The sequence below is a fragment of the Sphaeramia orbicularis genome, chromosome 5, assembly GCF_902148855.1.
Source record: "Sphaeramia orbicularis chromosome 5, fSphaOr1.1, whole genome shotgun sequence".
Lineage (NCBI taxonomy): Eukaryota > Metazoa > Chordata > Actinopteri > Kurtiformes > Apogonidae > Sphaeramia > Sphaeramia orbicularis.
The window spans coordinates 42,154,004-42,181,172 of NC_043961.1; the positions used below are offsets into that span (position 1 = coordinate 42,154,004).

General features: G+C 41.7%; 1 protein-coding gene across 1 annotated transcript; it reads left to right on the plus strand.

Moving 5' to 3' along the window:
• The first annotated feature begins 1,818 nt into the window (after positions 1-1,818).
• Positions 1,819-25,672, plus strand: gmppb (GDP-mannose pyrophosphorylase B). Its single transcript, XM_030134701.1, is given in 15 exon segments — positions 1,819-1,929; positions 3,039-3,189; positions 3,191-3,241; positions 3,243-3,269; positions 7,637-7,717; positions 7,965-8,013; positions 16,735-16,891; positions 17,076-17,167; positions 17,170-17,240; positions 18,115-18,187; positions 20,387-20,514; positions 21,018-21,102; positions 21,105-21,199; positions 24,131-24,322; positions 24,364-25,672. Coding segments are annotated over 13 exon segments (1,092 nt in total). The 5' UTR covers positions 1,819-1,929; positions 3,039-3,138; the 3' UTR covers positions 24,263-24,322; positions 24,364-25,672.
• Positions 25,673-27,169: the final 1,497 nt, after the last annotated feature.

The window sequence follows — 27,169 nt, forward strand, 5'->3', positions numbered from 1 at the left end:
CATTTTTCTCGACTACTACTAAAAAAAGGGCAAAATTGGGAGTATACCCACTTCTCCAGGGACCACTACACCCACTGGTCATCCTATAAGAATTCTGTTGAATTTTGTTTCTGCTAATGTTTAGTTTTGAGTTTAGTGTCCGTGCTAAGCTAGCATGCTAAGTTAGCCGCTTGCTATCCAATCGGTAATGCCAGTATTGTGTGTTATCAGGAGAATAGAGCTTGGCAGGGGCACAGTGTTCACACACACAGCTAACCACTGTTTTCTGCTGTACCTCAGTCCTATAATAGTAAAACTTAATATAGTAATTGTCTATCTCCTTTCGAGTACAATACAACTGCAGAATAAATGAAAGTTGGCACCACTCACATAAATAGTCTATCCAAGCTAACGTGAACCTTTCCCCTCAGAATTTAAAACAGTGATATTTTGCTTTTTTTTCTTCTTTAATGGGATTATGCACTTAAAAAAATATCCTTGTGGTTTACATAAATTACACTGTGTGTATTTTTAGGTAAAGACAGGAGAAAGGTTGTTTAGGGCACTGGCCGTTTAAATGAAAAGAAGTCACATCACACCCCACCCCCTCCAAGCAGTTGACTGTGCACTCTGTCCCATTCAACCACTTGTGTTCATTAATACAACTAACAACGGAACATTTTAGGTAATCAGCTCAAAGTTTGGACATATTTTCAGTATGGACTACAAATAAACAAAATTGCTCACAAACATGGCGTACTCTGAGAAATGTTCGTCTGAAGTCTTGACCTTATATATGCAATGTTATGACGTAACGAGTTATAAAACGTAACAAATAAGAAGGAATTAAAAGAGTTGTAGAAAGCACTTGATTTTTGCAGGATAGAATATAAAGATAGCTTGCAGCACTTGGAGGGTTCAATTTCAAACTTTATGAACTATTAGGGTCCCCAATACACAAATTAAGGTACCAAAGACTGATAAAGTGGGTTTAGCAAATATGGACTCCTTTAAGTTTTCAAAGTAATAAATGCAGTCCTTTCAGTGGTCAACCCCACTACTCAGAAGCATAACTGACACAACAATACAGTGTACTTGTGTGTGGTTTATTTGATATTTACCATACAATAACACACTCACTGCTGTCTGTCCATAGAAGAACATGACAGCACTCGGTCCGTTTGGACTATTCAGGCTTACACGAACCACGTGATCACCGGAGCGGCGACATCAAAGTGTGTCTAACTCTTCTTTAAACGGCTCTATGTTAATATAGCCACGCTGTATTTCTGTAATTGGTCAGAAGTGGTGAGGGGGCGGAGTCTGAGTATGTGGAGTGTACCATAACGTTTCCCGGAGGGGGGGTACAGCCAGAGATTACTTCAGAGACTCTGATCCAGAACGACTGGGCACAGTTCATTTAAACAACAAAGACTAATACTGATCCCAATTTCTACAAAGTGTGCCACATAAACGACTCTCTCAGTTCAGTTTAGGCTGGTTCTGAACTCCCCCGGCACCATCACACAGATCAGTCAAGTTGACTAGATTTATCCGGCTAGACCAGAACCTTTACAACAAAGCACAACGCTTCCCTCCAGTTCTACGTTCTTATTCCTGACTCTCTGTTTTAACACAAGCATATATTTAATTTTTTTTTTCTATCTTTAAAGGTTCCACGCAGGCTTAGGTTTACGTCCTCACCAAATGTAGTCCAGAAAATTCGATCCTACACGTTAAACACCCAGACATTAAAGTAGGAATAAGGATATTACTGTGAAACTCCAGACCGGAAGTGCTTAGCTTACTGTACGGGTGCCTGACAGCTGACGCTGAACCGGAAGTCAAATAGAGAATCCGGATTTGATCGGTCTTACGTGTCATTCAGAGTTTCGGTACTTCAGAAACCTGCTGGACTCCTGTGGGAAACAAAATCGTGGATCTATTCCTGTGAGTTCCCTTTGTTTTTTACACCTTTAATATAAACCAGGACCACAGAAGACCATGTTAAGTGTAAATCCGGGACAGTTTTGCTCTGAATGAACAGTTACAACAGCAGGATTCACGTTTGTGTTGATGGTTCATTAATTCAGACTTAAGCCTGACATTTCATGCGTTTTACGGTGACAGAATATGATTTTCTGTTGTCTGTACCCAGGGTTTTGTACCCTTTTGTCCTCGTTTTTTGCCTGTAAAAATAACCAGATGTAGGGATTTTGTAAATGATTTGTATTTGATTAAATGTGATCAGCTGTTTGGTGAATCAACCCAAACATATTTCAAATTACTGCCACATAAAACACATAAGGAATACAATATGTGTAACCTTACCTGTTATAATATCCCATATTCATATGGCTGAGTATAGTTTCCACATTCTCAGTTCTGGTTCCAATACTGATACTTAAATACTTTAATACTTAAATACCTGCTCTGGGACCACACACTTCATGACATAAAAGTTTATATCCAGTTCCTCTGTACTTATACACACTCCAAGCAGCACACACACAATTTACCAAAGTACCTCAGTGTCGTTAAATTTATGTGGGCAATTTAGGTTAATAGACCTAATCGTTTTTACCATGTTGTGCATTCTCTTTTCGTCTAATAGAATAGAATAGGTATTTTACTGTCATTCAAAATCAAACACCACCTATTATCTAAGTACACTTAGGATGAAATTTCGGTGCATTGACTCAGATAAAGTGCAAAAATAAAGTATTTACAATATATGCACAGGGGAAATCAATGTATATAAATAACAAAGAAAGAAAAACCCGAGCGGACACCAAAGTCTATGTTTAGGCCCTGGTGTTAAAAGCCAAGGTGTTTGGTATCAGTAAATCTCTGCCTTAATCAAACCACAGGACGTTTGTCAGTATCTGAGTCAAATACGTTGATGCTATAAATGGTTCAGTTTCGTATCCATCTTATTGAATTAATGACTCACTATAACAATAACATTTCAGATGTTAGAAGCATCAGAGTTCGACATTTTATCATGTAGACTCAACAAACCAGCTAATGTTGTTATAAATGGCTGTAATTTCTTTGAGGAGCTTCCTGATCACTGTGTCTCTTCAGGCTGGTGATTGGCTGCCTGGCGTTATTGCTGAGGCTCTGTCACCTTGACGACAGCTGCAAAACAACACAACGATGAAAGCGTTGATTCTGGTGGGGGGTTATGGGACCCGGCTGAGACCGCTTCACTCTGAGTGTCCCCAAACCACTGGTGGAGTTCTGCAACAAACCCATCCTTTCTGCACCAGGTGGAGGCGCTGGTTAAGGTACCGACACTCTCTGTGACTCTGCCCACATAACGTCCATACGGCTGGGGTTTTCAGATCCAATAGAACCTAACTCATGCTGTTTTATAGTCATCCTGGTCTACCGTATGGACAGTGAACTCAGGTAGTTCTGTCCTCGTGTCTTTGTAGAGCTCATGAGGTCCTGAGGGGTGTTCCAGAAGCTAGTTATGTGGAAACTGAGTTTATTAACCCTGAGGGAATCTTTGGGTTTTCCATTCTGGACATAGAAGTAAGTCAACTCTGAGTCTGTTACCTCGTCAACATAACCTGCTCGCTGGCAGGTTTTTTTTTTATATAACCCTGAGTTTCATCTGACTCCTCCCATGTCAAACTCATGTTAGACACTGATTGCCCGAACAAATGCCATCCCATAGATTTAGAAACGCAGTTAATACACAGTGGTTTACGATGTACTATCATTTCCTGATGAAAATGTATTTATTTATTTTGAACTATTTGGGGTTGGACAATATATGCTCAGCTTCTTCCTAATCCATATTAGACATGAAGTGTTGTTAAAGAGCCTCAGTGAATAGCTGTACAGTATGTGACTTTTTTTTTTCTTTTTTTGGTTATTACCTTCAATGTTTGGAGTTTCTGTTTAAATATGTAATTTCTGTTTGTCTTTTCTTTACCTTTATATGTTATTCTTACTTATGTTCGAAATAATGTTTATTATTATCATTTCAATCTCACGCTATGTATTAAATCCTAAATTATATTTAAATAATGTTAGAGACATTCTGCTGTAAACTCAGATCAGTGATAAACTTCATTTTGCAGGGTTTCCAAATGTAATAGTTTGTGTAGCTGGAACACACATCCCTGTTACTGCTCCTGAATAAAACCAAGGGGACTATGTTAATAGGAAGTCCTTCCACAGCATCAATGGTCCAGGTATCATCACTAATATGTTGAAAATGACAGTATACGTCACGATATACAGCAGATAATAATAATAATGCCATTCTCTGCACCTCTCTGAATAATGTTTTTATATTTCATCTTTAGTTTCCTCCATGTGTGTTTTCTCCAGTGGGATTGGATCGAAAAACCACTCAGATTTATTCTATTCACCTTTTTTATTCAATCTAATAATGTTTTAACCTACATGCTATAGTTTTAATTAAGTCAAATAATAAAGTCAGTGGACTAGTATATTCCAACGTCCTCACAGACTTTGGCTTCAGTTTTCTCCCATGATGCTTCTGTCTCCTTAGCAGCAGCAGTGTTGCATTTTCTACTGAATACTGCTTCGTATTCTGCATACACTTGAATTATGTTGACAGTGATTACCGTGGTGAATTCAGGTATCGGGGCTCCATTGATGATGCCTTGTTATGTGGTTCGTGAACGCGCCTAACTCTGGGTGAACATACTCAGAGTTGATTGAGCTAATTCAAAGCCATTGTTCTGGACCAGATAATCAGAGTTCTCAGCTCAGAGTAAGTCAACTCGGAGTTTAGGATTAGACTCGTCATTAGACTAGTTTGTTGAACCTTGCTTTTCTGGAATACCCTTCAGTTCAATTCAACTGTGTATCATGTTCAAGATTCCAGATTCCTTTATTACCTCCGCCAGGAGGTATTGTGATCACTTTGCTTTGTGTGTTTGCGTGCGTGCATGCATGTTTGTTTGTTTGTTAGCAAGATAACTCAAAAAGTTATGGAGGGATTGTCATGAAATTTTCAGGAAATGGTGATACTGGCACAAGGAAGAAATGATTACATTTTGGTGGTGGTGGTGGGGGGGGGGGCGCGGGCAGGCAGATCTGTCGTGTTGGAGGTCTGCGCTCTCCGAGTGCTTTTCTTGTTGTGATTGTTTACACAGAGCGTACACAAAAGAATACTGATGCACTTTATAGAGATGGAACTACTGGGAGTAAAGCAAGGGAAACATGCAAAATATTTAAAGAAAATTAAATGGTAAAAAAAAAACAGTAACACCCCACCCCCCACCTCTTTCCCATTCAGTCATGTCATGCATTCACATATTCATATATTCACACATTCACACACATTCATGCATTGGCATATTCACACATTCATATGTTCACACATTCTCACACACTCATGCATTCATACATTCACACACATTCATACATTCATGCATTCACATATTCATACATTCACACACATTCTACATTCACTCATTCACACATTCATACATTCACACACATTCATACATCATGCATTCACATATTCATACTTTCACACACATTCACACGCATTCACATATTCACACACATTCATACAGTCACATGTTCATACACATTCATACATTCACACATTCATACACATCATACTTTCACACATTCATATGCATTCACGCATTAAACACATTCTCACATATTCACACATTCACACATTCATACATTCACACATTCACATATTCACACACATTCATACATTCACACATTCACACACATTCACACATTCACACATTCACACACATTCACACATTCACACATTCACACATTCACACATTCACACATTCATACATTCACACATTCACACACATTCACACATTCACACATTCACACACATTCACACATTCACACATTCACACATTCACACACATTCATACATTCACACATTCACACACATTCACACATTCACACACATTCACACATTCACACATTCACACATTCACACACATTCACATACATTCACACATTCATACATTCACACATTCATGCATTCACACATTGACACTTTTATACATTCACACATTAATGCATTCATACATTCATACCTTGTTCGATGCGGACAGTGCCAGGTCAGTCCAGTAGTTATTACACACTGTTAAATATTCCATGTGTTTGGTTTTTGCAGAGGTAGTGTAATGAATTTCACTGCTGGTGGAGGTATTTGTCCAGTTGGTCGTGAAGATTGAGGTCGTAGATGAGGAGACAGAAGGAAGTTTACTGTGATAGAGTCTGAGATCCACATCCACAGGACCAGTTCAGGTCCAGGTTTAGGTTCAGGTTCAGGTTCAAGTTTAGCTTCAGGTTTAGGTTCAGGTTCAGGTTCAGGTTCACGTTCAGGTTTAGGTTCAGGTTTAGGTTTAGGTTTAGGTTCAGGGTTCAGGTTTAGGTTCAGGTTTAAATTCAGGTTTAGGTGGTTCGTGTGGGTTGGATGACTCCTGGGCTCACCAGAGGGATTAGGACCTGTTGTCAGTCTCATTTATCCATTCTTTGTAGTCACTTCCTTCCAGTTCAGTTCCATCCTAGACCAGACCGCAGTCCTTCCCTCTGACCAATACACTCTTATGGTGAACATTCACACCCTCACATCAGTGGATGTGGCAGAAGGATTAATCAAAAACTAACAAATACATTTACAAGGGCATTAACAACAGTCTAAGCGTTTATCTGGATCTGCTGCAAGAAGAAACAAGCCTAATGACAGTCTTTCCAATAGGTCCATATTTGAACCTGTCCCTCCTCATGTGTCTGTGAATGCCCTCATTAATTCGGATTTCATTGTGTGATTTACTGGACCATATACAACCTTATATACCATATACCATATACCAACACAGTTTATCTTATTTTGTTCATATCCTACATATTCTCTTATTTTTTTAGTACCCATAGAATTGTGGGTTTGTTTTCTTCTTTTTGCTCTAACTCCAGGTAAGAGAAACAATGGTCGCGAGATTTACCAAGAAAAGAGAAAAACATCCCAGCCCAGGAGAAAAAAGCCATGATTGAAAAATATCTTTTTAAATATCTTAAATGTTTTATTTGGTATTTAAGCATCGTTGACTTACTGGAAAATACAAAAAAAAGAAGTCATTAAACTAAAGGACATCTGTGGGCACAGTAGATAGAATATTTTTCACTTTAACTTGTTGTCCTTCAGATCTGGTAGTTCCTAAGTAAATAAAAGGGGGGGAGGGGGCTGGGTACGGCTGACTCCTCTGGATGTGGAGGAACAGCTTCTCCTGAATGGTTGACCTCCCCCTGTCTCTAAGGGACACTTGTCTACGGCCTGTGTCTGTGATCTGGGCCTGTGTCTGTGATCTGGTCCTGTGGATGGTTTATCCACAGTTCATGAGTATGGATGAGGGTTGAACACAAATGGACGGGACAGACAATGCTTAACCTTTAGCTCTTCCCTCCTATGGTGTCAGATGGGAGGGGGTGGTTTCACTACTGAACCTGTGACCTCACAAGTCAACATCAAGGAAACTCTTGGATATATCTACGTGTTTCATCACCATTTAGTCATAAAATTCAGTTTACCCCTCAATACACATTATTAATATCATGTTTAATATATATTTTTTTTCTTGTATAAGGTTCATAAGACCTGAACATGAATGGTATGTGTTTATTATAGGCCGGTGTGGACCATGTGGTTCTGGCAGTGAGTTACATGTCAGAGCTGCTGGAGAGAGAGATGAGAATCCAGGAGCAGAGAGTAAGTCCAATACATGTCCATCACATGTCCAGTACATGTCAATCACATATCCATCACATGTCCGACACATGTTCAATACATGTCCAACACATGTATGATACATGTCCATCACATGTCTAATACATGTCAGACACATGTCCAATACATGTCTATCACATGTCCATCACATGTCCACCAGATTCAGCTATGGGTTCATTCAGACCCTGACCAGTGAACAGTGTTGTGACTGTGTCTGCTTCCTTTGCAGTTGGGGATTCGGATCTCTCTGTCTCATGAGAAGGAGCCTCTGGGGACAGGTGAGTCCACTGTCCAATGTCTGTCTGGGTTCTTCTTTGTGTCATAATACAAGATTAGACATGGTCTGGTTCACATGTGGGGATAAAGGAGGTCCTGTTAACATTTACATCTCCAATGAGGAGAAGAAAGCTAAGGAACAAGTTCCCAAGCCCCGCCCCCCAGAGCCAGGCCTTGGGGGGCCGGGCCGTGGGGTCTGCATCTGCGGGGTCTGCATCTTGGACAGAGGTTGCGCTAGACATTTTTATTGTCCGTCATTTTAACGGATGGGGTTGAAAAAATTCCGTCATAACATATTATCACGTGTCATTTCAAATTACATTTTTAATGATAATGAGGCATATTTAGTAGTATTTAATGATCAAAAACATCTCAATGATGCAGCAACTGGAGTTGCTGCTGGCAGATAAACCGACGTGATATCATGACTCGCACAAATAAACCACTTTTACTTGGTGTGTTATCTGTATGCACTATAAGCTTTCCGTGTGTATGTTCATGCCACGGTACGCACTGAGGGTTATGGTATTGGGTATGTGAACCGGAGATCTTGGCATAAATTGACACACCATCAAATGACGTTTAATAACACATGAAAGGTAGAAATGCATACGTATAGCACACTAAATGCTATAAGAGCTGGTGTATTATTTACTTGTACTTCATTCGCCACCACATCAGTCCCTCTTTTTTCACTGTTTATCAATGCCATCACATTTACTGGGCTTTTTAAAATAACTAAGGCAATGTTTTTCAATCTTGGGGTCGGGACCCCATGTGGGGTCGCCTGGAATTCAAATGGGGTCGCCTGAAATTTCTAGTAATTGATAAAAATAAAAACTTACTAATAATAAAACTATATGGTGAGTGACAGACAATCCTAATACATAACAGACATGACAAACTGTGAAGCTGAAACTGAGGCACTGTGGTACTGTTTATCTTTCAAATGTTCATTGTGGTCAGTTTCAGATGCTGCAGCTCTTTCATAATTCATAGTTTGAGTTATTGTTTGTTTAGTATTAATTGTTAGCTTTGTTAATACAAGCTGGACTGACTGTACATATCCTGACCAAGGAAAATAAAATTCTCACTTTGCGCAGTAATCTACACCTGGCTTTTCTGCCTCCGTCCATAACAATATACATTATGTAGACTAAATGTCATCTAAAATTAGCGTTTATTTGCAACATAGTATAGCAAATTATTACATGTTCAAAAACAAATGACTTTTAACAAAAAAATGTCTCCGTTCTGAATGTCTGGGGTCACCAGAAATTTGTGATGTTAAAATGGGGTCACAAGCCAAAAAAGGTTGGGAACCACTGAATTAAGGAGACTTGGCTGTCTTGACATTTTACACCTGCAAAGTAGCATTTAATTTTGGCAAAAGTCAACTAAACAATGAGACAAGACTTTACAATGACTGATTAATATCCACACTGGCCATCAGCTGGACAGGGGGTCTACTACAGGTGATCTAACGGTGAGTCATTTGAAAGAAGTACTGGTGTTGTATTCAGCATAGAGGTGAACTGTGGCGCTGTAGGATTATATACAGGTAGGATGAGACAGACAGACAGCGATCCTGCAAGCAGGTTCTGTTCAGTGTTGTGTGAAAACTTTCTTTGGTAGATTACCCTGAATATTTAATCCATCAAAATGGACAGCTTTCAGAATTTTCCTTCATCTTTAAAAAAAATTGTTCAATGATTTTTGTATCTGTTGGGATTGGGGTCCGTGCCTGTGGGGTCCGTGCCTGTGGGGTCTGTGCCTGTGGGGTCTGTGCCTGTGGGGTCTGTGCCTGTGGGGTCCGTGTCTGTGGGGTCCGCGTCTGTGGGGTCTGCGTCTGTGAGTTCTATGTCTGTGTCTGTAGGTTCGGTGTTTGGGGTGTGGGTCTGTAAGGTTGGGGTCGGTGGGGTTGGGGTCTGTGGGGTTGGGGTCCATGTCTGTGTCTGTGGGGTCTGCGTCTGTGTCTGTGGGGTCTGTATCTGTGTTTGTGGGGTCTGCATCTTTGGGGTTTGTGTCAGTGTCCGTGTCAGTGGGGTCTGTGTCTGTGGGGTCCATGTCTATGTCTGTGTCTGTGTCCTCAGGTCAGAGTCCTGCACGGGTCGGGTACCCACAGATACCCGATGGGTAACCTGCAAAAACATGCGGGGGCAGGTAAAAAAAATAGGAAGAATTTTCGCGGGTATGGGTATGGTATATAAAATTACACGAAATGCGGGCGGGTAGCGAAGTGAAAAAAGGAAGGAAGGAAGTGAAGAAATAAAGAAGATTCATTGATGAAAACAATGTGCAGGGCATTTAATGATGATGATCATCTGATCTGGTTTGTTTATTTTGAAGTGAGCTTCACCTCTATTTACATCCGGCCAACGACGTCATTGAGCAGTGCAGACAGGTAGCCTGGACTGGAGGTGAAAAATAAAAGCACTGAAGAGGTTGTGACTCAGAGCCAGAGCATCACAATGGATGATATAAAGAGAAAGATAGCCAGTGACGAATATACAATTGTGGACAATCCATCCTGGAAGGCCAAGTCGAACGTTTAGTAGTCAGGTAGGCTGCCGCTGCATAGAGATTCAATCAGAAGAAGGATGTTCTTTGTTCTGATTCATCCTGAACACTTAGGGCCTGATTTACTAAAGGTTTGCGCATATAAAAACATACGCAAACTTGACTGAGCACGCAAAAACACGTTGAAGCTTATCTACTAACAGGGCGCACCGAGGTTTGTGCCTCTCAAATGGGCCAAGCAGCTCACACAACCCATTTAGTGTGTTTGCCCTGATGAATATGCAATATGGGTGTTTCTGCCTGAACGCACAAAATTATTGGGAGGAGTAAATGCATATATTTATTTAGCGCTTGCAATGTGATTTACCAAACCTGAAACTGATTGCAGTGGCTGATTTTGCGTCTATATTTAGCGCGTCTGAAAGGCAGGTTTTAACTTCGCGCAAAATTGGCTGCAGTAGTTGTGGCAAGGAGGAGGAGGCATAGGCACACACACACAGAACCAATCTGTTCTGATCACATCAACATTTTTGAATGACGGAAGAAAAAAATAATAATTTGAGACATATGACCCTCACTTTATGGGCCTGCCCCCCACGCCCGGTCCACCAGTGGTACATCAAATTAGGTCAGGACCGACTCCTGAGAGACGCCTCTCCCTCTCCCTCTCCCTCCCCCTCCCCATCTCCCTCTCCCTCCCTCCCTCGCCACATGTACACAAGGGAAACTGAATGGGATGGGTTCTAGCGCTGCACAACACACACAGAAATAAATAAGCATTTAAGATGAATTTAATCATTTCGTGTTTTATCGTATGAGTTAACATTCAGTTAACAGTCAGTTAACCTCTCCATAGGATGGCAACTCACACATATCAACACATCTCCTCTCGTCAGTAACTGACGCTGAGGGATTTACATGCAGTTCTATAAGGCCGCCCCTCCACGTCGAAATCTGACGCGGAAGGGGTACCCCCTGCGTCAAATGGTGCCGCTACAGGCTCTGACCATTCGTCGATTTCTTACAACTTGGGATGAGACTGTGTTGCGCGCGCGCACGCACGCATGCACGCACACACACACATACACAAACAGCAATGTCCACGGTGCTGTGACTGGGCCCTTGAGCTGCCTATATAGGCACTGATGTGGAGGGTTTTCTCTCATGCCCAGGGACTTAAAAGTTTCATTCATCATACATTCACCATGCGGAGCGACATAAAGAGTGTAGGTATTTATTTCACTAACAGCACACTTCACCACTGACAAACAACAACAGAGAAATACCTATTCACCCTTCTGTGTGGAAAAAGAACAACTTCATATTTATGAGTGCTGACATATCCCAGAGCAGTTTTACAGCATACTGTCTCCATGACAACAACCAATAGCACACACAAAATCCTCATTTAAATAGGGCGGTCTCCAAGACTTTGCACCTGTTGTCATTTGCGCAGGCAATCTTAGTTGATCACCCTGACACGCAAATCAATAGCACGCGCATATTTTAGCGTGAGCAAGTACATTTGTGCTGTTATTTGCGATCTTAGTAAATCAGGCCCTAGTGACAATGTTCCCTCTGTAATTAGCGCATGTTCTTTGACAAATTATGTTGATGGAGACCGACAGTTTTTCTTTTACTTAATTGTTGCACTTTAGGACTGTGTATCGCCACTTGGGCATTTTTTAAAAATGTTTTTATTGCCAAATGCATGCGTCCTCTGTCTGTGAATGATGTACAGTACAGGCCAAAAGTTTGGACACACCTTCTCATTCTTCGCATTTTCTTTATTTTCATGACTATTTACATTGTAGATTCTCACTGAAGGCATCAAACTATGAATGAACACATGTGGAATTATGTACTTAACAAAAAAGTGTGAAATAAACTGAAAACATCTCTTATATTCTAGTTTCTTCAAAGTAGCCACCCTTAGCTCTGACGACTGCCTTGCACACCCTTGGCATTCTCTTGATGAGCATCAAGAGGTAGTCACCTGAAATGGTTTTCACTTCATAGCTGTGCCTTGTCAGGGTTACTTGGTGGAATTTCTTGCCTTATTGATGGGGTTGGGACCATCAGTTGTGTTGTGCAGAAGTCAGGTTGATGCACAGCTGACAGCCCTATTGGACAAACTGTTAGAATGCATATTATGGCGAGACAACCAATCAGCTAAGTAAAGACAACGAGTGGCCACTCATTACTTAAGAAATGAAGGTCAGTCAGTCTAGAAAATTCAAAAACTTTGAATGTGTCCCCAAGTGCAGTCGCAAAAACCATCAAGCGCTACAACGAAACTGGCTCACATGAGGACCGCCCCAGGAAGGAAGACCAAGAGTCACCTCTGATGCTGAAGATAAGTTCATCTGAGTCACCAGCCTCAGAAATCGCAAATTAACAGCAGATCAGATTAGAGACCAGATGAATACCACACAGAGCTCTAGCAGCAGAACATCTCTACAACAACTGTTAAGAGGAGACTGCGTGAATCAGGCCTTCATGGTCAAATAGCTGCTAGGAAACCACTGCTCAGGAGAAGCAACAAACAGAAGAGATTTATTTGGGCCAAGAAACCCAAGGACATGGACATTAGACCCGTGGAAATCTGTGCTTTGGTCTGATGAGTCCAAATTGAGATCTTTGGATCCAACCGCCGTGTCTTTGTGCGACGCAGAAAAGGTGAACGGATGGATGCTACATGCCTGGTTCCCACAGTGAAGCATGGAGGGGGAGGTGTGATGGTGTGGGGGTGCTTTGCTGGTGACGCTGTTGGGATTTATTCAAGATTGAAGGCAACCTGAATCAGCATGGCTACCACAGCATCCTGACGTGACATGCCATTCCATCCGGTTTGCGTTTAGTTGGACCATCATTTATGTTTCAACAGGACAATGACCCCAAACACACCTCCAGGCTGTGTGAGGGATATTTGACCAAGAAGGAGAGTGATGGAGTGCTGCGCCAGATGACCTGGCCTCCACAGTCACCGGACCTGAACCCAATCGAGATGGTTTGGGGGTGAGCTGGACCGCAGAGTGAAGGCAAAAGGGCAACAAGTGCTAAGCATCTCTGGGAACTTCTTCAAGACTGTTGGGAAACCATTTCAGGTGACTACCTCTTGAAGCTCATCAAGAGACTGCCAAGAGTGTGCAAAACAGTCATCAGAGCTAAGGGTGGCTACTTTGAAGAAACTAGAATATAAGATATGTTTTCAGTTATTTCACACTTTTTTGTTAAGTACATAATTCCACATGTGTTCATTCATAGTTTTGATGCCTTCAGTGAGAATCTACAATGTAAATAGTCAAAGAAAGAAAATGATGACAAAGAAAATGCAAAGAATGAGAAGGTGTGTCCAAACTTTTTGGCCTGTACTGTATATGTAAAATATTAGACGTTTATTGATGGCGTACATTTTAGCCAAAAATATACCCCTTAAGGAGACTAACGTAAAGTTGGCAGTAGATTGGCAGATTCAGACTTTGGCCATTAATAGTGTACAAACGAAAGGACCACAAAGCACATATGTTACCTTGTTGTGATCTGGGTTATGCTGGCAACATACTACAACATTATTTCAGCTGAAATGACCCGCATTTAGTTATATCAAAAAGTAATTGTGTTCTTCACCAGGACCGTCGTGCAAGGACTGCTTAGGGACCGTCTACAAAGTGCTCAAACGCAAATAGTGGGAAATAAGCTTTTGCTGAAGGAGGGACATTTTAATTATTTCTTGCTCAATAACTCCGCCCACAAATGGGGAGGAGCCTCTAAACTCACAGACCATGACAAGGATCCCTCCCCCTTCCTACTACAACTCTCATTTAAGGAAATATGCTTTTGCTAAAGAAGGAGGAACTTTTAATTTTTTTTTCTTTTTTAGTAGCTCCGCCCACAAAAGGGGAGGAGCCTCCAAACTTACAGCCATGACAAGAACAGCCCCCTTTCCTATTACAACTCTCAGTTTAGTGAAATATACTATTGCTAAAGAAGGAGGAACGTTTAAATGTTTCTTTTTTAATAGCTCCGCCGATGAAGGGAGGAGCCTCCAAACTCACAGCCCATGACAAGGACACCTCCCCTTCCTGCTACAACTCTTAGTTTAGAGAAATACTTTTGCTAAACAAGGAGGAACTTTTTTAAATATTTCTTTTTTAATAGCTCCGTCCACAAAGGGGAGGAGCCTTCAAACTCACAGCCACCACAAGAACACCTGCCCCTTTTGAGCACTTTGTAGACAATCCCTAAGTGGTCCGTGCACAACGGTCCTGCTGAAGAAAGCAATTGCTTTTTGATATAACGAAATTCGGCTGAAATGATGTAGTATGTTGCCAGCATAAGCCAGATCACAACAAGGTAACATATGTGCTTTGTGGTCCTTCGTTTGTTCGCTATTAATGGCAAAGTCCAAATCTGCTTATCTACTGCCAACTTTACGTTTGTCCTTAAAGTGAGTTACTGTGTAGACAATGGGCCGGATCTACTAAAGGTTTGCATGTATTAAAACTTGTGCAAACTCATTGCACACACAAAAAAAATTACAAACTAATTTACTAGAGTGTGCACAAAGGGTTGCGTCTTTCAAAGGTGCAAAATAGTGCGTCTGTATCCCACTTAGTACGTGTACCACAATGATATGCAATGTGAGGTGTTTACACGCAGTTGTGCATGTGCTGGGAGGAGAAAATGTAAATATATTAATTTAGCACACACAAAGTGATTTTATCAAACCAGGAAAGCAATTTTTGCTCATAGAAACTGCGTCTATATTTAACACATCTCAAAAGGAGGCGCAAACGGGTTGGATGCGTAATTGTGCACATATGGCTGTGGTTAGGAGACATCGAAATGATGAAATGAGGTGCAGAGAATGCATTTTTCACCTTTGTGTGAACATTTTTGGAATGATGGAAGAAAAAAATTAATTGAGACATATGCCCCCCCACACACACACACAAACACACACACCCCACACACACTTTACGGGTTCTCTTTCCACTCCGCTTAAAAAATACGCACCGACATTAGGTTACAGTGGGACTAAATTATGTGCACCTGACAGTCATTCAAACCAACTACTTCCCCACCACACACACACACACACACACACACACACACACACACACACACACACACACACACACACACACACACACACACCTTTAAAATGAAAATAAATGAATGAGTCATGCAATACCTTCTATGACAAACCTCCTCCAACGTTACCTTTCTGTGCATCTACATCATTCAGCGCACTGTTAATGCTGGCGTATCCCAGAGCAGTTTAGCACACGCAAATCCTCATTTAAACAGGGCGGTCTGCAAGATTTTGCACCTGTGACATTTGTGCAGGCAATCTGAGTGAATCACCTGCAAACAGCGGTTCAACCCTACACGCAAAATTCTAGATTGCGCATGCAAATTAGTACACGCAAATTGGAATCTTAGTAGATCCGGCCCAATATGTTTAATCACGGGTCGGGTTCAGGTTGTGGTTCTAATGTACACGGGTGTGGGTGGGTGCGGATTGGACATGAAAAAAAATGCAGCTAGCGGGTTGCGTTGTGTAAATAGCTTTGCGGGTACAGGCGGTGCGGGTTTGGAAAAGTGGACCTGTGCAGGACTCTGCCTCATGTGTCAGTGCTCAGTGGCCCCTTCGGTATCTGATTTGTTAATATTCCTATGTTATCCAGCTCATACACAGATGCACATGTTTTCATTGTTGCTTTAAACGCATTCATTCTTACAGTGACATCTGTCAGTGATGATAATAATGATGATGATAATTTCAAGGTCAAACTCCTCAACCTAAGCCTCTCAGCATTTTGAAATAGTCTATTTTCTGTAACAGTTAACCAACACAAACAGCATCCTCTAACTGGGAATCATGGGTGGCTCAGTTGGTAGAGTGGGTCATCCAATAACCAAAGGGTTGGCGGTTCAAATCCCGGCTCCGAGTGTCCACATGTTGAGGTGTCCTTGGGCAAGACACTGAACCCTAAATGGCTCCCAGTAGGGCCTGGCAGCACCTTGCAGCGCCTTGCATGGCTGGCCTACTGGGTGTTTGACTGTGTGTCTTGTGAAGCACTTTGGGCACCATGAGGGTGTAGAAAATGTGCTATATAAGTTCATTGTCATTCTGTCCGTTTAAAGACATCCAGTAAAGTCCCACAATCCACTGTTATGGATGTGTGTGTGTACAGCTGGACCGCTGGCGTTGGCTCGGGACCTCCTGAATGTTGACAGTGAACCGTTCTTCGTTCTTAACTCTGATGTCATCTGCGACTTCCCCTTCAAAGACCTGCTTCAGTTTCACCGAAACCACGGCAACGAGGGAACCATTGTGGTGAGACAGATGATGTTAGATCGAGACATTTCAATCTGAAACATTAGGGCAACTGAAAATGTGTTTGTGAATTCAGACTTTTGGCCTGCGAATGAACAATGACAATCTGCCAGATTTAACCCATTTTCAGCTCCTACTTTAACCTTGTATTTGTAGTGTGTTGAAGCTTAGTGTGTGTGTGTGTGTGTGTGAGTGAAGGGTGACACGGGTGGAGGAACCATCTAAATACGGCGTAGTGGTGTTTGAGGCTGACAGTGGACGCATTCATCGCTTTGTAGAGAAACCTCAGGTCTCGTCTCCAACAAGATCAATGCTGGCATGTACATCTTCAATCCCAGCATGCTCCGCAGGATCCAGGTCAGTGTGTCACCATGCATGTTTGATACTACTACCACTACTAGGTTCTTTAAAGGACTAGATGTTGCAATCCCTGGTGTTTGCACTACCTCTAAGTCAGAGTTCTTGATGGCTGCTAAGAGGCTTAACCAGCAGGACACATCTTCAGTTGTGTACCTCAATATCGCGGGTGGGTTTTGGCCAATTACCACAATACACTCTCTCCTGAGGCAGGCCCACCACAGGTTGATCAGCCTGGGTGTGTGTCCCGCGGTTAGTTGTTCATTTTAGCGGCCCAGATGGTGTCGCTCCTCTTCAGCCACACCCAATGGCTTGTCCTTTCAGCGGTGTTGGCCAGCTCTTTGATGGCTTTTTGTGAGCCTGTTCCCTGATTCCAACCTCCTTGAGTAATAATAATAATAATAATAATAATAATAATAATAATAATAATAATGATGATGATGATGTATAATTGTACATGAAGCTGCAGTTGGACTAATGTCATCATTATGTATGTTTAATCAACAGTAGTTAGTCACATTTCATCTTCATAACAGGCTCATCACAGCCCTATTCTATTCTATTCTATTCTATTCTATTCTATTCTATTCTATTCTATTCTATTCTATTCTATTCTATGTACCTTTACACTTCTGCCTCTGAGCCAGCCACTACTAATCCGAACCAACCAGTACTAATCAGTACCAATCAGTACTTATCAGAGCCATATCGGACTCAGTGCACCTCTCCATCTGGACTGTAGAACCCATCCATGTCTATCCACAGTCATCCAGTTAATACCAGAGGCTTGTGTTGGTCTGTGGTTGGTACCAGATCAATGACCTGTTGATGGGTGTGTGTTTGGAGTTGACGTGCTGTGTGTGTGTTTTCTGCAGCTCAGACCACATCTATAGAGAAGGAGGTGTTTCCTGTCATGGCGGGGGAGGGGCATCTGTACGCCATGGAGCTACAGGGTAATGTTAATAAAATAATTGGTTAGATTTCTATAGCGCTTGTCAAGGGCACCCAGAGTGGTTTACATTATTGATCCATTATTCATCCACTCTCACATTCCCACTCTAGTGGTGGTAAACTACGTTTGTAGATGGAAGAGTGGCTGCCAATTCATGTCAGACAGCCCCTCTGACCACCCAACATTCATACACCAGTGTGAGTGACACTGGAGGCAAGGTGGGTGACGTGTCACAGCACATGGACTAGGACAGAGTGGGATTCGAACCGCCAACCGGTCCCATACAACTGAATATCGACATTAATACACAAGACCAGCACATCTGAACACATTATCATCGGAGTGTTTTATGTGTGTCTAATGTGTGTTTTCATGTGTGTGTTAGAGCAACAGTGAAAAATAATATTTATTTGACGGTGATAACAAGAAAACAGCAAATATCAAACCATAGAAGGAATAGAAAATGAAGATAAAGGTTGATGTGAAGTTTAAGTTGATTCCAGCTGGACTCTTATTTTTTGTAATGTCCATTATTTCTGTCACAGATAATAATTAAAGTTATACCTACCGATCTGGCATGTCGCGTAGCACTTAGTAAAATTTGAACATGAACAACCTGCCTCCCTCCAAAGCTTTCCCCCTGCCTGACTGCTGAGACTCCCCTCCTCCCCTGACGCACACGGTGGGAAACGGAGGTGTCACAGTATCAAAATAAATGAAAATTAACATTTTTGAGTTTCAAAACCTGGTGGATTTTTTTTTTACATTTGAGTTTGCCACAAGCTTATTAGGAGCATTTTAAGATTACAAAAGAAAAGTGTAAAAATGCCAAATTGTACAGTATAGCTTAAATGCTGGGTTTAAGAAATATTTTACTGATTCAAATCATTTTTTTAATCGGAAGGCACGGTATTGGATTTATGCCTTTGAGTCAAACTTTAACCCTGTTTGGCACTAAAACACATGTATTTAAAAAAAAAAAAAAAAACACAAGTGTAAATACTCAAGTGTATTCATGATAAATAATTAACAATACACAGAGTTAAAGGGTTGATATTGAATCAGGTATCAACAGCCTGGTGTTAATAATGGCAATATAATAATGACACAAATCATCTGTCTAAACCAGTCTAAATCTGTCTAAACCAGTCTATACCCGTCTAAACCATCTAAACCAGTCTGTCTAAACCCGTCTAAATTTGTCTAAATCTATCTAAGCTAGTCTAAACCCATCTAAACCAGTCTAAACTGGTATAAACCAGTATAAACCCATCTAAACCAGTCTGTCTAAACCAGTCTAACCCTATCTAAACCCAGTCTACATTTGTCTAAATTGATCTAACTAGTCTAATCCCATCTAAACCAGTTTAAACCTGTATAAATCCATCTAAACCAGTCTAAACCTGTTGCTTGTGTCAGTGACCCTGGTGTTGATATGTTTCTAGCCCGTCAGATAACCTCACTAGTAACAGCAGTGGTTTATTGTTGGAGTTTTACGGTGTTGCTCTGGTTTCTGCAGCTCACAGCTCCATCAGACGTAAGTGTTGGACTCCTGTACATCCTATAGATGCATCCGTAGACCTGCACCCATACTGAAAGAACCAGGCAGAGGAAGACTTCAAATTGTGTTTAGAACAATGTGTCTGTGTCTAAAACACGCAGTCTGCATTTATAGCCATGGCCTACATGTAGGGAATGACTTAAACAGGGGTTATTCATTAATAAAGCCTTGGAAAGTTATATTAAGTTGCACATTTTGCAAAAAAAAAAAAAAAAGTGTCATTCCAAAACTATTGGCCATGACTATAGTCTAACTACTAGAAAATAGATATTTTCTTTTTGCTTGTACAAATTTTTGCAGCTGCTCATACAAAATATATGTGTGTGTGTGTGTACATACAAAAAACATATAAGTAGAGTAGAAATGTGGAAATAAAAATAGAGCAGTGATATGAAATGAAATGCACTTGGACTGTATGAAAACAACATTCATGTTCTATATGTCCCAGGATTACACCAGATATCAATTCATTCATTCATTCACATGGTCAGCGGTTTGATTAAACCTTACAATGTTATGTGTGTCACCAACTGATGTGACAGTAAAACTTGTCTTGTTTTCATGATGACTGATTTTTGCCTCCTTGTGTCTGTGTGTTATCCTTTGCACTGTTTGTCCATTCTGTCTGTCTCTCTGCAGGTTTCTGGATGGACATCGGTCAGCCCAAAGACTTCCTCACAGGTATGTGTATGTATCTTCAGTCGCTACGGCAACACACACCTGACAGGCTACGCACAGGACCAGGTTTCCTTGGCAACGTTCTAGTGGTGAGTACAATTTGTTCAGGTTAAAACTGACATGAAACTACTTCCTACTAATATCTGTCCTCTGTGTCTGTCCTTTGTGTTTGTTCCCTGCATCCATCCTCTGTGCTTGTCCTCTGTGTCTGTCCTCTGTGTCTGTCCTCTGTGTTGTTCTCTGTCTTCTGTGTTTGTCCTCTGTGTCTGTCTTCTGTGTCTGACCTCTGTGTCCATCTTCTATGTCTGTACTCTGTGTCTGTCCTCTGTGTTTGTTCTCTGTCTTCTGTGTTTGTCCTCTGTGTCTGTCTTCTGTGTCTGACCTCTGTGTCCATCTTCTATGTCTGTCCTCTGTGTCTGTCCTCTGTGTTTGTTCTCTGTCTTCTGTGTTTATCCTCTGTGTCTGTCTTCTGTGTCTTTCCTCTGTGTCCATCTTTTGTCTTTATCCTCTGTGTTTGTCCTCTGTGTCCATCTTTTGTCTTTATCCTCTGTGTTTGTCCTCTGTGTCCATCTTCTGCCTCCGTCCACTGCAGGACCCAACGGCTCAGATAGGTGAGAACTGCACCATCGGTCCAAATGTGAGCATCGGCGCTGGCGTGGTTGTGGAGGACGGTGTGAGGATAAACGCTGCACGGTTCTGAAAGGAGCACGAGTTCGATCCCACTCCTGGTTAGAGAGTTGCATCGTGGGATGGAGCTCCTCTGTGGGCCAGTGGGTGAGTCGCCATTGTTACCAAACCAATACACTCATTTACTGAATTAAAAACTAATGCGCAGGACAACACAAAAGCAAACAGAAATAACAAGAATGAAATATATTTGAAGAGTATGGAACAACAATATGACAAACACGTTGTTCAAACATAAGGGTGTCCATAGTGCATGCGGGCACCAGGACACCCTAGGCTGTAGGTTGGTGATTCCCTTTGTAGTTATTTCTTCAGACCTGCGGCTGTATGTCTTGGACACTCAGGTGAAGAGAAGTGCAGAACTGTCAACTGATCACCATCTGATGGCGGGGAAGGATGCCGGTCAGACCTGGCGGACCCAACGTACAGTGAAGGTCTACTGGGAACGCCTGGCAGAACCCTCTGTCCGGGAGATCTTCAACTCCCAACCCCGACAGAGCTTTAATCACATCCCAAGGGAGGTTGGGGACATAGAGTCTGAATGAAAACTTGGGCATGGGAGGAATTCAGTGAGACCATGGAACTTGACTAGTGGTTGGCCTCGAAGAGGTTCTGGCAAACTGTCAGGTGACTCAGGCGGGGCAAGTGAAGCTCCACAAATCCTATTTACAATGGCAGTGGAGTTCTGCTGACCTCAACTGGGGACATTGTTGGGTGGTGGACAGAAACACTTCGAGAATCTCCTAAACCCTGCCTTCACACCTTCTGTGGTGGAAGCAGAGCCCTGGGACTCAGGGGCAGGCTTGCCATCACCTGGGCTGAGGTCTCAGATGTAGTTGGACAACTCCTTGGTGGCCAAGCTCTGGGGATGGATGAAATCCATCATGAGTTCCTGAAAGCTCTGGATGTTGTGAGGCTGCCTTGGTTGACACACCTCTTCAACATTGCATGGAGGACAGGGACAGTACCTCTGGATTGGCAGGACTGGGGTGGTGGTTCCCCTTTTTAAGAAGGGGGACCAGAGGAATATGTTCCAACTATAGGGGGATCACACTCCTCAGTCTCCCCGGGCAGGCCTATGCTAGGGTACTGGAGAGGAAGAGGCCGACCAATAGTGGAAACCCTGGATTCAGGAGAAAAAATGCGGTTTTTGACCTGGTCTATACCCTCCACAGCTCCTAGAGGGTTCATAGGAGTTTGCTCCTCCAATCCATATGTGTTTGTGGATCTGGAGAAGGCATTTGACCGTGTCCCTCAGGATATCGTGTTGGGGTACTGTGGGAGTATGGGGTCCATGGCTCGCTGCTACGGACCATTAGGTCCTTGTATGACAGAAGCCAGAGCTTGGTCCACATTGCCGTTAGTAAGTCAGATTAATTTCTGGTGGGGGTGAGACTCCACCAGGGCTGCCCTTTGTCACCGATTCTGTCCAGAATTTTTATGGACAGAATTTCTAGGTGCAGCCAGGGGGTGGAGGGGGTCCAGTTTTTGGGGCCTCAGGGTCACATCTCTGCTTTTTACAGATGATGTGGTCTTGTTGGCTTCATAAAGCCTTCACCTCCAGCTTGCACTGGGGTGGTTCACAGCCAAGTGTAAAGCAGCTGGGATGAAGATCAGCACCTCTAAGTCCAAGGCCATGGTCCTCAGTCGGAACGGGATGGAATGCCTTTGAGAAGAGTTGCTGCCCCAAATGTAGGAGTTTAAACATCTCAGGGTCTTCATGAGTGAGGGAAGGATGGAATGAGACATTGACAGGTGGATCAGGGCAGTGTTGGCAGTATTGCAGACACTGTATGGTCTGTTGTGGTAAAGAAAGAGCTGAGCCCAAAGACAAAGCTCTGCATTTACCAGTGGATCTCCATTCCTACCCTCATCTATGTTCACCAACTGTGGGTAGTGACCGAAAGGACAAGATCACAGATACAAGCGGTGGAAATGAGTTTCCTTCACTGGGTGTCTGGGTTTTCCCTCAGAGATAGGGTGAGGAGCTCAACCGGGCGGAGCTCAGAGTAGCACCACTGCTCCTCCATATCCAGAGGAGTCAGCTGAGGTGGTTCATCTGGTCAGGATGATCCAGGATGCCCCCATGGTGAAGTATTCCGTGCATGTCCAACCGGAAGGAGACCTCTGGGCAGACCCAGGACATGTTGGAGGGATTATATCTCTGAGCTGGCCTGGGAATGCCTTAGAATCCCCCCGGAGGTACTAGAGGAGGTGGAGGAGAGAGAAGTCTGGGCTTCTCTACTTAGGCTGATGGGCCCGTGACCTGGACCTGGAGAAGAGGATGAAGATGGATGGAACCTTTTAATGAAACAGTGGTTTTGTAAATTATACTGTAACGAATAGTCAGCTCATAATCACATAATTATTAGTGCATGTCACGACTGAAGAAGAGTGTGGTGTAGACCAGGCCTAAATGTAAAGGCTCATCAGATAACTTTGGTTATGATTTGGCACTATATAAATAAAACTGATTTGATTTGATGTGAATACAGCCATGAGGCTTCCTTTGAACTGAACATTCAGAGGTTTTCAGTGGTATTCAGATTCTGTCACATCTGTTTGATTCATCCTCATATTTAGTCAGTGACAAATGACAAAATACTAAGTAACATCAAAACTTGAAGATATATTATTTTAGATTAGATTAGACTTTATTAATCCCACAATGGGGAAAGTCACTGGTCAAGGCAGCAATAGAATGAAGTGCAAGAAGAAGTGTACAATAGTAATAGTAATAAAAAAGCTACATATACTATATACATATTTACAACAGAGAGGAATTGCTATATTTCCTGATTTTAAATAATCCCACCCATCAGATGTTTTATTCTTCCTTTGGGTTTTTTGATGACTACTGTTCCTTTAACTCTAATTGTTGAACTGTCTTTTATTGATCGTATATTTGTCCAAAGCTGTAACCTGACCTTCCACCGTTGAGGAGTCGAGGTCTTCCAAGCCCAGAAGGAGAAATCTGAATGATTAACCCTTGGATGTTGTTTGTCATCCATGTCCCAGGTCCGTATGGAGAATGTGACGGTGTTGGGGGAGGACGTGATCGTTAATGATGAGCTTTACCTCAATGGCGCCAATGTCCTGCCTCATAAATCCATCAACGAGTCTGTACCAGAACCACGGATCATCATGTAGTACCAACAGAAGAGACTGGAATACGAACTCAACACACACCATGTGCCAGTGACATGGGGGCTGTGTGTGGTGGTGGGGGTCTGTGGTGGCGGTGGGGGGGTGGGGGTCAGCCGGGGTTCAGGTCCTCGTACTGGACTCATATGAAGGGTTAGGGTGAAACAAAGACTGAATGGACAGATGGACCACAGTGGAACCCAGTGTCCCTTAGATTTGATCTAGAAAAACACAAACACAGACCATCGACTGGAGGTTGAATATGTGTTCCACTGATTGTGTCAGTTTAACTCACATGGACTTGGTTTTGAACCACCGTTTTACACCTACCAACGTGTGTAATGGACGTATGTTATATTTAGGGTTAGAGGTTCATATATATTCGGATTGACTATGCATTATTTTAGATCAGCTGCATCATGAACAGGCCTTAAAGGATCAAATAACGTGCATGTATGTGTTCTGGCAGAGGCTGTTGTCATGACAACTGGAACAAATAATCAAAGAAATGCAGTATTTATCCCAATTAAAGCTGTATTAGTTAATAATTTTGGCTTAAAACAGGCTAAAAAGCACCGCCCTCTGACATTTGAGGTGGGGTTTATGTTTTATATGGTGAACACACACACACACGCACACACACACAGTTTTAGCTCCACTTGGTCTCGAACAAATGTAATAGTCACAAAAGGTTAAAGTTGGTGCATGTAAATCTAAAATGTCCCATTAAACTGAAAGTATAGCAGCTTATTGATGATATAAATGTGTGTAAAGTCACATTAATTAATGCAGCTTTAATCTGTATATGTTGAGTATTTTCATTTGGTGTTAATATTAATATGTTTGTTGTTCTGATTAAATGCCTCGATGCCAGACCGTCCAAAGTCCAGCTGATATGACACATACTGCAGTTTGTCGAATGTGTTTACTCATATTAATGTCACATATTCAGATGAAATATGTTTCTGTGTGTTTTGTTTGTTTCATCTACAGATTAGTGATGTTTCTCAAAAAGTCTAAAATCATTGTTGTTCAGACAAAAGGAAATAATTCAGAGAACTTCTCTTTTCTTACATGAAATATTAGAATAGTCATAAAGTCCAGATGACATGGGTTATTAAATCATATGATCTCAACGATGCTCATTTTCCTGCAAAGATGTGCTATTTTACTCTGACTATATTCTAAACCTTATCTTTATAATAATGGTAGCATTAGTTGGTTTAATAAACCTGGTCCATGTCTGTGGACGTTCCATCTGTCAGTCCACATCATCACTAATGAAAACCTCAAATATAATATATGGGCTTCATTTATACTGTTAACACAACACAAGTAATACTAATATGAACCCATTTATCTGCACATTTCACTGATCCTCATGGTTTTACATCCACTTAAGTTTATAGATTCAGATTCAGGATTGGACACATTTTCAAGGTTTATTGTAACCTTGAAAATGTGAAGAATATTTGTGGATTTGACTAAACTACAAATTGTTTTCCATGTTGTAAATGTTTTTATTTTGACTGTTTCTTATACACCCTCCCCCCATTCTTCTAATAGTTAGTTTAAAAGGTTCCATCAGAAAGAGTTGTCTTATTATGTCAATAGTAGAGATTAAACAGATCAAGATTTTATACTAAAGGAGGTTTAACCCGGTTGATGGGGATGTTTATCCAGTTTATGGGGACGTTTAACCCGGTTAATGAGGAGGTTTTATCTGTTCATGGGGAGATTTAACCCGGTTTTTGAGGAGGTTTAACTCAGTTTATGGGGAGGTTTATCCCGGCTGTATGAGGAGGTTTAACCTGGTTGTAGTTAGTTCAGTTTGATTCTTTGGATTTGAAAGGGATTCTCTTGTTCTCTTTTATTCTCTTAAATTCATTAGTCACTGAATGTCTTTTATTTTTATTTTGGTTTATTTTATTCAAACTCAGTATACTGGCGTACAGTCTGGAGCCACAGATGGATTCTTAAATATATGAGTGATATAAGGGAAAATCTGCATCCACAAGTTTGGGTTTTAAATTTTTTCAGGTTTAAAACCTCAGAAGTCCAGACTTCCTGTAGAATAATTCTTATTTGGCTTTTCAAAGTCTACTGAATATGATTGGGAATTTCATACAAACCCGTCAACTTCTTTGTCTTTAATATTGAACATTTGTTTTCTGGGTTTTAAAACTCAGACCAGAGTAAGGCTGGTACAGTTGTCAAATCATGTGATAATAAAAGCTGGAAGGAATCAATGTGGGTATATGTTCTACAAACCCAGAGGAGTGAAGGAGACCACTGCTTCCACAGGGGGCCCTGCTGCTGTATCTCTGCAGGAATGAGACATCTTTAACTTTTAGCTCATCCTCATTCATTCAGTTTCTGAACGGCTTAATCCTGGGGGAGGGGGTGTCATAGTTTCACACTACAGGTGATTTAAACCAATTCACCTTGTGAACACGACGCACAGAAGAACCTCCCCACCCCTGCCGGCTGTGTTGGAGTCAAACCCAGGACATTCAACAAGGGTTCAGTTGAGTTCATATTTCTTCATATAATGAAAACGCTCAATACATTCCAGAAAAACAAACGCTTGGCCTCAGTAGAAAATAGAGAGAAAAAAGGATTACCCATTAAAGACCCAGTGGTACTTTTTGTGGCAGTTCTCAAATGGATTTTTCTCCATATCTAACCTTTTATAAGTGATTTATTGCCATTTATTGTAATATTATCTGTTTAAGTTTTTCCAGTGTAAATTATGTATTTTCCTGTATGTAACTCACTGATCATGTAGATGTTCATAAAAGCTCTGAGTAAATTCAAAGCTTATTATATCAAATTGGGGAAAAAACTGAAAGAGTGACTTTTTCAGCAAAATTATCACTGACTAAACATAAAGACAGACGTGTCCATCCACTG